This window comes from Lepus europaeus, chromosome 8 (genome assembly GCF_033115175.1).
Source record: "Lepus europaeus isolate LE1 chromosome 8, mLepTim1.pri, whole genome shotgun sequence".
In the NCBI taxonomy this organism is placed as follows: Eukaryota; Metazoa; Chordata; class Mammalia; order Lagomorpha; family Leporidae; genus Lepus; species Lepus europaeus.
This window is the reverse complement of record NC_084834.1, coordinates 57376545-57394971: the sequence shown is the minus strand read 5'-3', so window position 1 is coordinate 57394971 and position 18427 is coordinate 57376545. Positions and strand designations below refer to the sequence as shown.

The following is an 18427-nucleotide window of genomic DNA, read 5'->3' as shown; positions in this document are numbered from 1 at the left end:
GTCACGAGCAGTGGCTTAACCTGCTATGTCACTATACCTGCCCTTCATTTTTCTGATCCAGCTAATTTTAATATTATATTTTAATATAATTACATATTAATTTTTATTGAATGGGGAAATTAATATTATACATGATATTTCCTTACACATAAGTAATAAATTATTCCTTTAAAGCAATACTAAATATGCCCTATAGGAAAGACAATACCCAAAGGAATAAGTAGGATGTGTGTAAATAACACACACCACACATTTTCAGCTATTGTTTTATATTTAAATAGTATTAAACTTATGGTCATGTTAACTTGAAAATGTTTTTATATCTAAAAATTGTTGAAATAAATGACACAGTGAGAAATATGACCAAGATTTATTTTCATAAAATACAGTCTGTAATTTCAGATACAAAATGCAACTTATACATAACCACAATTAGTTATCTCCTAAATTATAATTCTAGGATTTATAATTTTAAAAGTTATATCTGATGAGTTTGCAACTTAGAGCTTAAATACCAATAGTGATTTTTTGTTTCTTTTTAAAAGTGAAACTGAGCATGAATATGTTTTAAAATGAGAGTCTTGAGGTCAAAGAACTGTTTTCAGAGAACATTTCTTCTTAACTCATTAGAATCAAGTAACTTCCTTACAATTATACTGCTTCTCTTTTGAGTGAGTTCCAATTAGAGAGGCTCATAATTTGGGCTTCATTTTAATTTTTTCCTGGCTTTTGGATTCCTCTAGGTTATTTTGACATAACTATTACACTGTATCATATCATCTCCCCAAACAAGCTGTTCATTGTATGCTGCTGTCAACTATTTTACTGAAATAAAACCTAAAGGAAGAAATTATGTTTCTTGCTTCAATTTTCCTTTAAGCATCAGTGACTATTTCAATCATAACAATTGCCAGGTTTGTATTTTTATTCCGGATTCCTAATTATATGGGATGATTGAGGGTAATTCAAAAGTGTTTCAGAATCACCTATTGCCAAGATTCTGGAAAATGTCTTTTGCAAAACGTAATGTTAATGCTCTGAGGACCCCATTATATGTGCACTAACACGTTGTATGCACTTTTATGGAATGAGAGGGTAAAGGGCCATGTTCATCATCACCAATGTGCAAATGCCACACTGTTGTTCTATCACTCTGTCATTCACCAAAGACGGAGACCCTGTTCTATTTTTGTTTTTATTTATATATTTACATATTGTTAACTTTGACAGGTAACCAGCACAAACTCAGGAGGGCCAGCATGATGAACAGTTAAATGTTTTGGTCATTTTTATGTGGAGCTCATAAAAGTATTCCAGACCATTAATGTCTGCAATTGAGGAGGAGGAGACAGAATGTTTCCTGAGCATTCTCTAAAATGAGGCATCTTTTAATAGATGTTTCAGTTCTCAAATATCTCATTTTAAACCCATTTGTTGTATGAAGCTATTAAATAAAGTAAACTCTCACCCTGTTTTATAAAATAGCAAGTATTTATCTTGTTATTGTGCTTGAGATTTTGAAAACTCCTGCTTTTTTGCTTAGTGCAAAGGAATAGTTGGAGGTCTTGATTTCTTTCTGCTTGAATTAAGAACCAGATGCATTTACCAGTATTCAGAAGTGCACACTCACACAGAAACACACAGACACATGCTCACAAAGGATAACAGTAAAATAAAAAGGCCTAGTGTGGAAGTGTGTTAATAAACATCATTAAAGAGAGATGTTCAAGCAGGAGAGCTATGACTCCCTTTCTCCATTATTAAAAGACAGGGTATAAGTAGTATTTTTCAAGGTTATAGAGGGGTTAATTTCCCCCTCATAGATACCATTTCTTGGTAAAGTAAGATTTTTGTTTTGTTTTTACAAATACAGACCCTAAAAGTAGGCAAATAAGAACTGTGAGACCAGTAAGTTATTCTTGGCTACCTCTGTTATGTTGATCAGGTGAGGAAAATCTGGGATTCATATTAGGAGCCCTTCTGAATGGTTTAATTCCTTTACGGCTACCATTAGCTGTCAGCTACCCCATGGATATTGTCCATGTGCACTTTGAGGTAGTCATTCCTTGTAAACTTCTTATGGCAAAATTGGCATTCTGCCAGTGGACGATTGGGATTATGAGTCATCTTGTGTCGGATCAGCATTTTCTTGAGGCTAAAAGCCAAGTCACAAACCTAGAAAAGAACCAAAGATACCAACCATATTACACTGAAAAAGAGAAGACATACTAACTTATCATTTATATAAAACATATTATGTAAATTCCTACCATCAAGTTTATATTAACAGGCATAAGAAGCTCTTGGACTAAATGGAACTTAACAACCAAGTCAATATGCAAAGAGATCAATTAAAATTCCCAAGAGTCACTTGCAACGAACTTGTGTTCTCTGTACCCCAGTCACCCTACTCTCCTCCCAGCTGGTGGATTCAAACATCTCTGGAGAAACATCTCCCTGGAAACCAAACACTTACCAGAATGGAGTGAATTTACAATTTCTTATTAAACCTCCTAACAAAATGCTTTATGATATAGTGGACTCTGATCTCTCTGTAGGGCATAGATGGCACAGAACATTTCTTACCAATGATCATTTCAATTTAGTACCATTTGTTAAGTAAAAAGTTAACATTGCTTTAAGAATCATAAGTAGAAATGTACTCCACTATTCCATTATATATATATATAAATATATATATATGTTTATATATATATATGTTTATATATATATATATATATATATATATATATATATAAACACAGGACTGGGAGGGGAAGAGGGTGACTAGAACGCAGAGAACACAAATTCAATGCAAGCTGCATGCTTAACTGAGGCATGTAATAAGTTTGCTTCATGTAAGCTCTGCCACATTGCCACTTGGCTCAGCAGACATTAAATGGTCTGATAATTAAAAATATCAAAAACAGAAGATATAAGGCATAATTATTCAAGTCACTGAAGGAAAGGAAATGAAATTCAAGGTTTGATGTTATTCACAAAATTTCCATTTACACAAAACTCTTCAAAAGTATACCCAATATAAAATAAGGCATATTAAATGATTGAAAATATCATGAAAAACATAATGAATATGAGAGAGGTAATGGCTTACAAAAATACTCTAAAAAAAAGCTGGAGTTTCAAATGAGGTGAGGCTCGTGAAAATCCTAAAGCACAGGGATGGCATTGTGGCAGAGTGGGTTAGGCCCTACTTGAGGTGCCAGCATCCCATATGCTGGTTCATGTCCTTATAGCTCCACTTCCAATCTAGCTCTCTGCTAATGTTCCTGGGAAAACAGTGGAAGATGGCCCTAGTCCTTGGGCCCCTGCACCCATGTGGGAGAACTGGAAGAAGCTCCTGGCTCCCAGCTTCTGCCTGGCACAGCCTTGGCCGTTGTGGCATTTGAAGAGTGAACCAGTGGATGAAAGATATCTCTCTTTCTCCCTCCCACCCTCCCTCTCCCTTCCCCTCTCCCTCTCTATTTCTCCACCTCTCTGTGTAACTCTGCCTTTCAAATAAATACAATACATATTAAATAAAATACTAATGCTGATAAAAAGCTGTGCTCCCTTTTATGGGGAAAAGAGGATAGAAATACACAGCAAAAAGAAACTCAGAAAGGTGTGGGCCCATAATTTGGCTAAGAGGGAGAGGAATCCAGAAATAAGGCATTTGGTTTTATACATAAGTGGCAGCACTATAAGACAAAAAGAAAGCTAGCTTTAGAGTCAGATCTCTTTCTGAGTAAAGGGCCCTGGCCTCACTGTTTAAACCTGAAGCCTGCCACCCTCTCTGGATCCCCTTTTACTCCACTCAGATTGACTTTCCAGACAGCACCTGTCACCTGCTGGCTCACTGTGGTTAATCTTCCTATTTAGTGTTCCTTGTCTGTCTCCATTAACCAGGGTCCCAGCTCTGAGGACAAGCATTCATGTAAGTTCTATGCACTGTTGGTAATTTTTTTTTTCATGCTTTATTTATTTATTTATTTGAAAGGCAAAGAGAAAGACAGAATAGGAAGGAAGGAGGGAGGAAGGAAGAAAGATCTTTCATCTTTCACTGTGGTTCACTTTCAAAACACTGGCAACAGTCATGGCTGTTTTAGGTCTCGCACAAGCGGCTCAGGGACCCGACTACATGAGCCTCCCTAGAGGCAACAGGTACTAGAAGGTACTAGAAGGAAGCTGGACCAGAAACAGAGTCAGGATTCAAACACAGGGACTCCAATTTGGGGTGCAGATATCTCAAGTGACATCCTTAGCACTGTTACCAGTTACTGATTTTGACATTGGGCTTGGTAGGGGGGTTGAGGAATCCAACCCTTCTAATCCCACCAGTGAGGGCTCCTAGTCGTCTTGGTTCATTCTACTCAGATTCTTTCCAATCTGCTGATTGTCCTTGCTAGGGAAATGTCCTCCATATCATGCCAGTGTGCCTAGAGAATTGTATCTCAATAATCCTGTGAAACAGTTTTCATTACTGTCGTTTTAGAGGTTTGAAGTTAAAAGGGATTTAAGCTTTTAAGAAACTGATAAAGTCAAACGCAACTTGGCTCTTTGACAAATACCTATTGAAACTCACTCTGTAGATATTGTCTTTCCCCTTAAGGTAGAAGAATGAGTAAAACTTCTTCCATGGACTCCTGCTGGAACTCAATCCATAATAAATTCCTTAAGGATCTGAAGGGCCCCGGATCTCCCTTCAGCTTCACCCTGCATCCCTCTCCCCACCCTAGCCCTGTGCTCCACCTCCACTTATTTTCTTCTACTTGCTCCTGGGCTTATTTCATCTGTGGCCTCCATTCACACTGTTCCTTCCTCTTTTCTCCATGGCTGACTCTCTCAGTTTTCAGTTCACTCTTAAAGTCACTGTCACAAGGAATTCTTCCCCAGCTACTCTTTCCCAGCCTCATGGGTTTTCTTCTTCTTTGTCCTAGACTTTATGATGGTTTATAATTAGATATCTACCCATTTTTATTTGTAGAATGTCCTGTGAGGCCAGGGACATGGCACCTTATTCCTGGGTCCATCCCCTTGTCTGGCCTGGGGCCTAGGCTTACATGGAGCTTTTAGTACGTGGACCTCTCACAGCAATTTCTATACATTAACTGGTTTAACGCTCACACAACTATGCTTTTAAGTAGCTATCAGTACTGTATCCCCAATTTTACAAAAGGAAATGGAGACACAGAAGTTTCATCAGATTTCTCAAGTTCACAGTACTAGGAAGTGGTTTCCAGAATTTGAACAGACGGTCTGGGTTTAGCATGTATACAACCTCTCAAGGGCCAACTTACTTCAAAACAGAGATATGTGGGCTGATCACACTTTTTCCATTTGCCTGGCTGACACCATTTTAGAAACTAAAAACCACTTTGAAATTTTAAAGAAGGTTCTCAGACAGCTCAGCTCACCAGTGTGGTAGGAGTGATACAAAGGGCAAGTCACCATACTAAGTGGTGATGATGGTCACCAAAAGAAAAGTACAGCAATGCAGCTGGAGAGAAAGGAAGGGAAGTGGAGCAAGAGGCTGAAATCTTGATAATGGCTGTGACTTAAGTTAGTCCTAGAAGCTCCACACAGGAGATGAGATGGGAACTATCCGACAGATTGTTGAATGACAGCCAGAATAGAAGATTAACTGTCAGAGTTCCTGATGTCACAGTTGTGAAACTGACTGCCTAGGTAGACATTAAAAGCTATATTTTCATGAACTTCAATGCAGTCATTAAGAGACCCTAAAGGTGTTCTGCATAAATCATTCACGTACAATGACATTTATAGCCATTTTAAAAATAGGGGAGTACAAGACAAAGTTTACATAGTGCAACAGGGATGCTTCCTCTTCTTTCTTTTTACTTGTGATTCTTACCGAACTCCTCATCCTACTCCCACTTGGTATTAATTCACATGTAAAAGAAAGGAAAATATTCATTCTTACTGTAGGTTGGAGGTAATCTGATTTGGTTTTTTTAAAACAAGGTGTAACATATTTCACAGAAAGATCTGGAAGATGGGAATTAGAATTCTTTACTTTCAAAGACTTATTTTATTTATTTGAAAGGCCAAATTACAGAGAGAAAGAGAAAAAGAGAGAGAGAGTGAGATCTTCCATCTATCTGCTGGTTCATTCCCCAATTGGCTGCAATGACCAGGGCTGGGCCAGGCCAAAGCCAGGAGCCAGGAATTTCTTCTGGGTCTCCCATGTCAGTGCAGGGGCCCAAGCACTTGGGCCTTCTGCTGCTTTTCCAGACACATTAGCAGGGAGCTGGCAGTGGAGTAGCCAGGACTTGAACTGGCACCCATATGGGATGCCAGTGCTTCAGGCAGCCTAACCTGTTGTGCATAGCACGGGCCTGGGCATTAGAACTCCACACAAACATCTTCAGTTAAGAAACACCTACTACATACAATGTTCTTACAACTTCAGTTAGGAGCAGAAGAATATATTGTCTTACCCTTGTGAAGTCTGCAGTCTAAAGAGAAATATTTGATATGCCATGAACACAGTGCTGAGGGGAGCACAGTGGAGAATACAATCAAGAGCCTGGAGGTGGGAGTGCTGGCACCAGGAGGAGGCAGCACAGAATTCAGTCTGCAAGAATGCACGGGAGTTTGCCATGTCCTTAAGCAAGCAATGATGGTCCAGGGAAAGGAAACAAGATAGGCAGTTTCTTTGAATGTGAACACGGATTGTTTGGGGTAGTGAAACAGTTCACTAGGTCCAAAGAATTTATGTCATTTAAAACTCACTTGAAAAGAACTTGGGTTGGAGGCTGGAATCAAACCCTATTGATTCTAGTAATCATGAAAGAAAGTGAAAGTATATTCTGTAAGAGGTAGCAACACATCAGGGAGACTGAAATTGAAATATTTCGTTAGCAAGATAGTATGAAACTGAAGTCAGGAGGCCAATACTATTGTTACACTCCAAACCAGAAATGTTTTGAACACAAAGATAGTGGTTATTAAATCATTTATTTTTTCATTCAAAATATTTCCTAAATGCTTCTTCTGTGCCAAGCTCTGTTTCAGGGTTGAGTATACAGCAATGATTAAGAAAACCACAACTCTATTTCATAAAGCTTATAATAGATGACAGATAATTAATCAAACACATATGTAATATTTTAAGTGGATATCAGGACCATGATAAAGAATACTATGGTATGATGGTTGAGACAGTAATGGAAATAAGAAAGAAAGTAAATAAGTAAATTCAGCAGATACATGAAAAAAGTACAGCAGCAGACCATGAAACACCTGCGGAGAAAGGTGTGTAAACCAGGAAAAAAAATGCACAGTTCCAGCTGGAACACGTTCCCTGCATCCAAAGAAGGACAAGGTGGCCATGTGACTAGATGGTAGTAATGCAATCAGAGTGGTTGGGGCAAGAAAGTGGGGGTAGAGTGCAGATCACACAGGGCCTTCTGGATCATGGTAGAACTGGTTTTCTCTGTCTATGAGATATAGTTACTGGAGGTTTTGAGCTAATAAATAAAATATTAATATATAATCTACATTTGTACACATAGTACTACGTAACTTCTAGAAAGATCTCTCTGGGTGGCAAATTTAGGAAAAACTGAGGGGGAACCAAGCCAGTAAGCTACTGCAGTATTCCAGGAGACTAAGATGATAGTTAGGGAAGTGTGAGAAATGTTCAGATCCTCCATTTATTTTAAAAGTAGAGACAACTGGATTTGCTACTGTGTGAGACAAAGAAAAGGGTGATGGTGGCAGTAGGAATTTAGAGAAGGTGATAGGTTTGAGAAATACAAAGCAAAGGCAGGAATTACTGGGATTGAGTAGCACGGTGAACTGCTTAGAAAGATCTGGATTTGAACCCTAGAATCCTGTCTTGGTTTGTTTTAAGCACTGGACTATAGGCTAGTCACTCAACTTCAGTAAGTCGCAACTGCTTCTTCTATTTATATATTCCTAGGATATAGTGAAGAGCAGAAAGAACATATCAAATATGCATCTTTCTGTTTTCCTACAAGACAAGCTTAAGTACAGACAGGAACTTTATTAGCTTATGAAAAAACGAGAGTCCAGCATGAGGCTGGTTTGGGTTATTTAGAGATGGTGGAGACTTCAGAGAGAAGAGGAATTATTGAGAAGAGGAGGAGTTTAGGGAGATCATAGCTTCAGTTTAACATATAGGAGATGTCCTCCTTATAGACAGGTCAAAGTACCTGCCTAGAGTTCAGAAAAGAGATTCAAGCAAGAGAACAAGACATTCCAACATGATCATACACAGGCGGTAGGTAAAAACAGAGCAAGTTCAACGTGTAACCTGCAGGAATGACTGGGCCAAAGGGGTTAAAGCAATGCTGCTGATGAAATGGCATTTGGACAAAATCATAAAGACCTCATTCATTCATTCATTCATTCATTTTCTCCTCACTCCCTCCACTCCCACCCCCGAAGGAGTGGGGACTAGAGATGGAGAGTACTTTCTAGGCACACAATAGTTTATGCAAGCCAGATGATAGACGGGACAAAAATGTGAAACAGCAAAGCTGCTTCAGAAACTCGGGTAGTTCTAACAAAATGCAGAGTACTGATGGATAGAAGGCTATTAAGAGATTAAAAAAAAAACACAAAGAAATGAAAAAGGCCAGATCAAGTTTTCTAGATTTTATTATACAGTTTGTAAAAAGTTGTCATAGAGCACTTGATTAAGCTCACACAGAAAATGCACCATGGAATATGAATACCAATTCTACAGAAATAAAAAGAATTGTGAGAGAATAATATGAATAATTTATGTCAACAAACTAGTTAAGTAGATAAAGTGTATAAATTCCTAAAAACACACCATCAAAACTGAATCAAGAAGAAATAGAAAAACTCAAAAGAACTACAACAAATACAAAATCAAATCAGAAAAATTCCACTGATAAATTCTACCAAACATTGAAAAAAATAATTAATACCAATCCTCCTCTAACTCTCCCAAAAAAGAGAAGGAGGAACACTACTCCTTCCATGAGGCTAGTACCACTATGATACCAAAACCAGATGAAGATATCACAAAGAAAACTGCAGACCAGTGTCTCTTAATTACTTCTTTTAAAAAAGTGTGCTTATACGGGGCCTGCGCTGTGGTGCAGTGGGTTAACGCCCTGTCCTGAAACGCCAGCATCCCACATGGATGCCGGTTCTAGTCCCGGCTGCTCCTCTTCCAATCCAACTCTCTGCCGTGGCCTGGGAAAGCCGTAGAAGATGGCCCAAATGCTTGGGCCCCTGCACCTGCATGGGAGACCAGGAAGAAGCTCCTGGCTCCTGGCTTCAGATCAGCGTAGCTCCGGCTGTTGCGGCCATCAGGGGAGTGAACCAACGAAAGAAGACCTCTCTCTCTCTGTCTCTCTTTCTCACTGTCTGTAACTCTACCTCTCAAATTAATAAATAAAAAGTCTTTAAAAAAAAGAAAGTGTGCATATATATTTGACAGAACAACAGAGAGAGAGAGAGAGAGAGAGAGAGAGAGAGAGAGAGAGATCTTTTATCTGCTATTTCACTCCCCAAATGACTGCAACAGCCAAGTCTATGCCAGGCCATAGACATGATCCAGGGACTCCATCTTCGTCTCCTATGTAGATGGCAGGATCTCAAGTACTCGAGCCATCTTCTGATGCCCTCCCTTGGTGCAAGAGCAGCAAATTGGATTGTGAATGGAGTAGCTGGGACTGAATCAGCACTCCACTATGGGATGCCAGCATCCAAAGTAGAGGGTTAATCCTCTGTACTACAACTTTAAGAGTGCTTTAAGAAGGATTCTAGGGGCTGGTGTTGTGGTACAGTGGGTAAAGCCACCACCTATAATGCTGGCATCCCGTAAGGGTACCAATTCTAGCCCTGGCTGCTCCACTTCTGATCCAGCTTTCTGTTAATGCACCTGGGAAGGCAGCAGATGATGGCTCAAGTGCTTGGGCCCCGGCACCCAGGTGGGAGACCCAGAAAAAGCTCCTGGCTCCTGGCTTCAGACCTGCCTGGCTCCAGCCACTGTGGTCATTTGGGGAGTGGACCAGTGAATGGAAGACTCTCTCTCTCTCTCTCTTTCTAGCTCTGCCATTCAAATGAATATATTTTTTAGAAAAGGATTCTAGGCCGGCGCTGCGGCTCACTAGGCTAATCCTCCGCCTTGTGGTGCCGGCACATCGGGTTCTAGTCCCGGTGGGGGCACCGGATTCTGTCCCGGTTGCCCCTCTTCCAGGCCAGCTCTCTGCTGTGGCCCGGGAGTGCAGTGGAGGATGGCCCAAGTCCTTGGGCCCTGCACCCCATGGGAGACCAGGAGAAGCACCTGGCTCCTGCCATCGGATCAGCGCGGTGCGCCGGCCGCAGCGCGCCTACCACAGCGGCCATTGGAGGGTGAACCAACGGCAAAAGGAAGACCTTTCTCTCTGTCTCTCTCACTGTCCACTCTGCCTGTCCAAAAAAAAAAAAAAAAAAAAAAAAAGGATTCTAAATCACAATCAAATGGGATTTATTAAAATTGCACTAGTAATACAAGCAAGAAAATCAAGCAAATAATATATTAACAAAACACATTAAAAATAGGCCAGCGCCCCTGCTCAATAGGCTAATCCTCCGCCTGTGGCGCCGGCACCCAGGGTTCTAGTCCCGGTCGGGGCGCCGGATTCTGTCCCGGTTGCCCTTCTTCCAGGCCAGCTCTCTGCTGTGGCCCAGGAGTGCAGTGGAGGATGGCCCAAGTGCTTGGGCCCTGCACCCCATAGGAGACCAGGAGAAGCCCCTGGCTCCTGGCTTCGGATCAGCGCAATGCGCTGGCTGCAGCGCTCGGGCTGCGGCAGCCATTGGAGGGTGAACCAACAGTAAAGGAATACCTTTCTCTCTGTCTCTCTCTCTCACTGTCCACTCTGTCTGTTAAAATAAATAAATAAATAAAAAAAACACATTAAAAATAAATATATGGTCATCTCTGTGGATGCACAAAGGCATCTGACAAAATCCAAAACTCTATTTTGGTTAAAACAAAAACAATTCAGAAAACAAGGAGAGATGGGAACTTCCTCAACACAATAAAGGAGTTTATGAAAAGCCCACAACTACTAGCATACTCAATAGTGACAAAATGAAAAAGAATGTCCAAGAGTGACCTCCACCTTATACCATCCATTAACTCACAATAGATCAAAAATCTAAATGTAACAGTTAGAGCTATACAAATTTTAGAAAAATAGAAGAGCAAATTTTTATCATCTTGGATTTGGCAATGAATTTTTTTTTAAAGATTTATTTTATTTATTTGAAAAGGCATACTTATAGAGAAGGAGAGAGAGACAAAGAAAATCTTCCAACCTCTGGTTCATTCCCCTGTTGTCTGCAATAGCTGGGGCTGGGCCAGTATAAAGCAAGGAGCTTGGGGATTCTTTCAGGTCTCCCAAGTGGGTGCAGGGGCCCAAGCACTTGGGCCATCTTCTGTTGCTTTCTCAAGCCATTTGCAGGGGGCTGAATCAGAAGTGGAGCAGTCAGGACTTGATCCAGTGCCCACATGGGATGCCAGTATTGCAGGCAGCTGCTTTACCTACCATGCCACAAGGCCACAACGCCACCACCACCAAAAGCACAGTTAAAAAAATAAATAAACTGATAAATTGAACTTCACTGACATTAAAAATTTTGCATCAAAGGATAACGACAAGAAAGTAAAAGGAAATCCAAATAATGAAGACAAATTTGCATATCTTAAAACTCAACAACAAAAAGGCAAACACAATTTTTAAATGTGCAATGGACTTGAATAGAAACTTCTCCAGAGAAAATACACCAATGGCTGAAACAGACAAGGCAAGATACTACTAAACATTAGTTCTTACGGGAATATAAATCAAAACCACAATGAAGTACATACCCACTAAGATGGGTATAATACTAAGATGGGTATAATCTTAAAAAAAGAAGGAAAATAACAAACGACAGCAAGGATGTGGAAAAATTGGAACTCTTCTTCACTGTTGGTGAGAATATAAAATGGTGAAGTTCCTATGGGAAACACTATGGAGGTTCCTCAAAATGTTAAACACAGAATCACCATGTGACTTGGCAATTGAACTGGATAGTATAAAAAGAAGGACTCAAACAAATACTTGGATACCTATGTTTACCACAGCACTATTCATAAGAACCAACAGGTAGAAACCCCTTGTGTGTCCACTAACAATGAATATATAGTTATAAATAAATACAAAAAGGAGTGATCTGCTGATTTATGCCACAATGTGGATGAATCCTGAAAACATTATGTTATCATGAATGGGGAATCTTTGTTCTGCCACGGGCCATTTGGATATTTGTAACATCATTCATGGGCCCTACAAAATTATCAACTTAAAATTAGCCCGCTATAGATTTACTGAATTTGAAGCCCCACCTGCAGTTGCCTTGGTAGGGTGAGATCAAAAGATTTTGAGGGCATTACATGTATAATGGGCTGGGAATTCCCCACTCCTGTGTTAATGAAAGTCAGTAATGGGAAGGTCAAATATTGTGTGATTCACTCATATGAAATAACTGGAATAGGTAAATCTATAGAAGTAAAAGGAGACTGATGGTTTCCAGGGGCAGTGGGAGTAGGAAGTAACCATTTATTAGGCGTGGAGTTTTATGTTGAGGTGATAAAAATGTTTTGGATCCAGACTGACTTCCATAGTGGCTTAACCAGTTTGCATTCCCACCAACAGTGGGTTAGTGTGAGATTCCTCAGAAACCTGAACATAACCCTACCATACAACCCAGCCATCCCACTCCTTGGAATTTACCCAAAGGAAATTAATTTGGCAAATAAAAAAGCCATCTGCACATTAATGTTTATTGCAGCTCAATTCACAATAGCTAAGACCTGGAACCAACCCAAATGCCCATCAACAGTAGATTGGATAAAGAAATTATGGGACATGTACTCCATAGAATACTATACAGCAGTAAGGAACAATGAAACCCAGTCATTTGAAACAAGATGGAGGGATCTGGAAAACATCATGCTGAGTGAATTAAGCCAGTCCCAAAGAGACAAATATCATTTGTTTTCCCTGATCGGCGACAACTGAGCACCAAAGGGGAAACCTGTTGAAGTGAAATGGACACTATAAGAAACAATGACCTGATCAGCTTTTGTCCTGACTCTAGATGTACAATGTAATACTTTATCCTTTTTAGTATTTGTTGTTGTTGTTGTTCTAGTACTAGTGGTTGAACTCTGTAATTAACACACAATTATTCTTAGGTGTTTACATTTTAACTGAAAAGTGATCCCTGTTAAATTTCAGAGTGGAAAAAGAGAGGGAGGATATGCACAATTTGGGACATGCACAATCAGTCTTGCCCCAAATGATGGAGTTAGAAATGTGCCAGGGGATTCCAATACAATCCCATCAAGGTGGCATGTACCAATGCCATCTCACTAGTCCAAGTGATCAATTTCAGATCACATTCGATGGCTTGGATAGGTCTAAGAAACAAAGGGATCACACAAACAAGACAAGTGTCTGCTAATACTAACTGATAGAATCAAAAAGGGAGAGAAAGATCCAGCATGGGAAGTGGGATACACAGCAGACTTATAGAATGGCAGATGTCCTAAACAACACTCTGGCCTCAGAATCAGCCCTTAAGGCATTCGGATCTGGCTGAAGAGCCCATGAGAGTATTGTAGGCATGGAAAGCCAAGATACCATGGAAAAGAAAAAAAGAAGAAGACCTAAATGAAAGATCTCTGCGAGTGAGATCCCAGTGGAAAGAACGGGGCCATCAAAGAAAGAGGTACCTTTCTCTGAAGGGAGGAGAGAACTTCCACTTTGACTGTGACCCTATCGGAATAAGATCAAAGTCAGTGAACTCTAAAGGCTTCCATAACCCTGGCAACTCATGACTAGAGCCTAGGGAGATTACTGACGCCATGAACAGGAGTGTCAAATTGTTAAGTCAGCAACAGGAGTCACTGTGTACTTACATCCCATGTGGGAACTGTCCTTAATGTGTTGTCTAATGTGCAGTGATGCTATAACTAGTACTGAAACAGTGTTTTTACACTTTGTGTTTCTGCGTGGGTACAAACTGATGAGATCTTTACTAATTATATACTGAATCGATCTTCTGTACATAAAGATAATTGGAATTAAAAAAAAAAACCTGGTGTTAAATTGGAAATGACATAGAAAATTAATTAATTCTTAAAAAATATTATGTAGGATCTCTGCCTTTAATGTACTGTACACTCTTATTTAATGCTATAACTAGTACTCCAACAGTATTTTTTTTTTTCACTTTGTGTTGCTATATGGGGGCAAACTGTTGAAATCGTTACCTAATATATACTAAACTGATCTTTTGTATATAAAGAGAATTGAAAATGAATCATGATGTGATTGGAAGGGGAGAGGGAGCGGGAAAGGGGAGGGTTGTGGGTGGGAGGGAAGTTTTGGGAGGGGGAAGCCATTGTAACCCATAAGCTGTACTTTGGAAATTTATATTCATTAAATAAAAGTTTAATAAAAAAAAGGACAATTATAAAAATAAAAAAAAATGTTTTGGATCCAGACAGAAGTGATAGCTGCACAACACTATCAAGTGTACCAAATGCCACTGAACTATGTTTACAGCAAAATGATTATTTCAGGTAATTTAATCTCAATTAAAAAAATCAAAACGAATCACTTTATCAGAGTGACAGGGTGGAGAACACATACATAGGAGCTTGGATGTAAGAAGTGGTGAGGGTCTGAATTATGCCTTGGTATCAGATGGAAACTAGAGGAAGTAAGGATTGGGGGTCTCTTTAGACAGCCCAAAGCAAAGAGCAGGAGATTCTTCCAGGTCTCCCAAGTGGGTGCAGGGGTCCACGTATTTGGGTCATCTTCCATTGCTTTCCCAGGCCATTAGCAGGGGGCTGAATCGGAAGTGGAGCAGCCAGGACTTGATCTAGTACCCATATGGGATGCTCTTTAATAAAGAAGAGATGGGATCTGAGTTGAGAAAGGATGGCTTCTATCCAGAATGAGTAGTTTATGAGAGGAATTTTGGAGCAAAGACAGCCAGTTCTACACTCAGCAGGCTGTATTCCAGATAAGATCAGAAAGATGACTCTACTTGATAGACCAAACTGGGCTGCAGACGAAGACTGGCAAATTATGAACACATAGAATTAAGCTGGATAGAGATAGACAGAAAACAATCCTGCTTGTAGTATTATAGTTAATTATATACAGAATTGATCTGTATATAAAGATAATTGGAAATGAAAAAAAAACACCTGGTGTTAAATTGGAAATGGCATAGAAAATTAATTAATTTTTAAAAAATATCATGTAGGATCTCTGTCTTTAATGTGCTGTACACTGTTATTTAATGATATAACTAGTACTCCAACAGTATTTTTTCACTTTGTGTTGCTATATGGGGGCAAACTGTTGAAGTCTTTACTTAATATATACTAAACTGATCTTCTGTATATAAAGAGAATTGAAAATGAATCTTGATGTGAATGGAAGGGGAGAGGGAGCAGGAAAGGGGAGGGTTGCGGGTGGGAGGGAAATTATGGGAGGGGGGAAGCCATTGTAATCCATAAGCTGTACTTTGTAAATTTATATTCATTAAATAAAAGTTTAATAAAATAAATAAATAAATAAAAAACCCTACATTGTTAACCTTAAAGAAATATCCAGCAAAAACATTCAGCATAGGGGACAGGTGTTCGACAGTGCTTGTTAAGTTGCTAGTTAAGATGCCTGTATCCTATATTGGAGTTCTGGCCTGAGTCCTGGCTATTCTGTTTCTGCTAATGCGCACTCTGAGAACCAGCATATAATGGATCAAGTACTTATGTTCCTGCTTCCATGTGAGAGACCTGGAGGAAGGTGTTCTTGGCTCCTGGATAAGGCCAAGTCCAGCCACAGCTGATGTCAGCATTTGGGGAGTGAACTAGCAGATGGAAGATTTCTCTCTCCACCTGCATCTCTGTCTCTCGTTCACAGAAGGTAAAGGAAAATATCTAATCTATGTGAATTTAATTTTTTTTGACTGACAGAGTTTAGACAGTGAGAGAGAGAGAGAGACAGACAGAGAGAAAGGTCTTCCTTTTTCCATTGGTTTACCCCTCAAATGGTTGCCATGGCTGGCGCGCTGCACCGATCCGAAGCCAGGAGCCAGGTGCTTATCCTGGTCTCCCATGCGGGTACAGGGCCCAAGCACATGGGCCATCCTCCACTGACTTCCCGGGCCACAGTAGAGAGCTGGACTGGAAGAGGAAAAACCGGGACAGAACCTGGTGCCCCAACCAGGACTAGAACCCGGGGTACCAGTGCCGCAGGCGGAGGACTAGCTGGCCTATGTGAATTTAATTTGATATGGACTGTGTACCCTATAAGGGAAAGAAATTCTGCTTCCATCAACATGTTTTTTTTTTTTTAATAAGGATTTAGTTATTTAATTATTTGACAGAGTTACTGAGAGAGAGGGAGAGAGAGACAGAGAGATTACCCATCTGCTGGAGAGAGATCTTCCATCTGCTGGTTCACTCCCAAGATGGCCACAACAGCTGGGGCTGGGCCAGAGTGAAATCAGAATCCAGGAGCTTCTTCCAGGTTTCCCACGTGGGTGGCAGGGGCCCAAATACTTGAGCCATACCCGCTACTTTACCCAGGTGCATTAACAGGAAGCTGGATCAGAAGTGGAACAGCCAGGACTCAAACCAGCACCCATATGGGATGCTGCACAGGTGGTAGCTTAACCCCCTATGCCGCTACACCAAAATGCCAGCCCCTTTGCTCAACGTTTAAAGAGAATCTGTACTATGCTATTTCACACATTATAACAATATGCATTTTATTTATTAATTTTTATGAATTTTAAAGGCAAAGTGACAGAGAGAGAGGGAGAGAGAGAGAGAATCTTCCATCTGCTGGTTCACTATCCAAATACCTGCAACAGCTGGGTATGAGCCAGATTTGGGATGTAGGCATTCCAAGGACATGCTTGCCTGCTGTGCTACAACATCCATCCCACGTTATAACTTTAATGTTTCTTCTTACACTGTACTACATTAATACCTTTTCATCTTTCTGTGTCATCAATATGCATCCTAGTACTTTTTCCTAATACTGGTGTCAATTCTCTGTCAACTGCCAACCTCACACAAAAGAACAGTTGTACCAGCAGCTGATAAACCATTTCTTTTCCTACATTAACCAATATTTAGATAAGTTTTACTGACAAAAATAGTTTTCCTTTATTAAATAACCTAAAAATCTATGTCAAATAATTTCACTTCAATTCAAATATCAGAAGCAGAAAACCTGAACGTTTAGCATTATTTGACACAAAGTAGTTTACTTTAAAAATTCGTTGTTTGGAATTAACAGAGTTAATACTATCAATGAGCAGTCAAAATCTAGTTTATGTGTCATTAACCTGTAAAAGATTTAGGCAGACATATGAAAGCTTCCTTAAATCAAATAATCATGCATTACATGTTAGAAGAGCAACTTGATGGCACTAAAATGGTGCAAGTACATCTTAAAGAAAATAAGTGTTTATTTTTTGCCAGTAAACAAGGTTAAATGACTATACACACACAAATACAGAAGGATGCATGCATGCATTCGTGTACACACATACACACAGGCAATACTGGAAAATACTAGGGAAAGAAAAGAGAATGCCAACTCACATCGCACTGGAAAGGCTTTTCTCCAGTGTGCGTCCTCTTGTGTTCATCCAGGCCTCGCTTCTGGCTGAAGGCTTTGCTGCACTCTGAGCACTTGTATGGCTTCTCCTGTAGTCAATGAAAGAGACCACCAAGATGAGTGAATGCAGAGCCCTCCTGATTAGGCATATGTTGGGAGGAGGTGCAGGGATTGGCGGGTTGATCTAGGTCTGTAGGATGGTGCAGCAAATTCACCCGGGTGCTATGAGCTATTTCAAATTCTCAGGGGATGTGGCAATAATCAATATCAGCTGGATACCCTGAAAACAACTAGTTCCAGGGGGTTCAGGTTCACTGTTGGCTTGCACTACATTTCTTTTGATGATGTCTTATCTTAGTCAAGCTGGACACTGGGGGCTGCTGTGATCTAACAGCTTAAATTGAATATTTAGGTTGTGTCTTCTGGCCTGGGGGCCATAAAATATACTGATAATAAGGGCATTGTGAATGAAGGAAGTTTGGAAATCCCTGACCAGGATGGTGCAAACTGCTGTCTTACAAGGACTCCTGGGGATGAAACTTCTGAACCAAACGTTCATCAGGTACTAGGGTAAGTTCAAAAAGCTAGAGCTCAATTGTGATGTATGTATTTTCACTTCTATTTCATTTCATTGTATTTTCATCTATTTCATTTTCAATGAAAAGATTTGTTTAAAGTAAACTTGCAGTGACTTTTTTTTTCAAATATATCTTCAGAAG

General features: G+C 40.0%; 1 protein-coding gene across 3 annotated transcripts in view; it reads right to left on the bottom strand.

The window, feature by feature from the left end:
• Positions 1–443: 443 nt before the first annotated feature.
• The window catches only part of PRDM5 (PR/SET domain 5), a 257297-nt gene continuing 239313 nt past the window's right edge, over positions 444–18427 (bottom strand). Inside the window, exons 15-16 of one of the 3 annotated variants that reach the window (XM_062199683.1) lie at positions 17693–17797; positions 444–2175 (exon numbers count right to left, since the gene is read on the bottom strand). In XM_062199683.1, coding sequence (XP_062055667.1) covers positions 2011–2175; positions 17693–17797 — 270 coding nt within the window. In that variant the 3' untranslated portion in view covers positions 444–2010. Of the gene's footprint in view, positions 2176–17692; positions 17798–18427 lie in introns of those variants that run through there. The other 2 variants (XM_062199684.1, XM_062199685.1) reach the window with 2 other exon arrangements.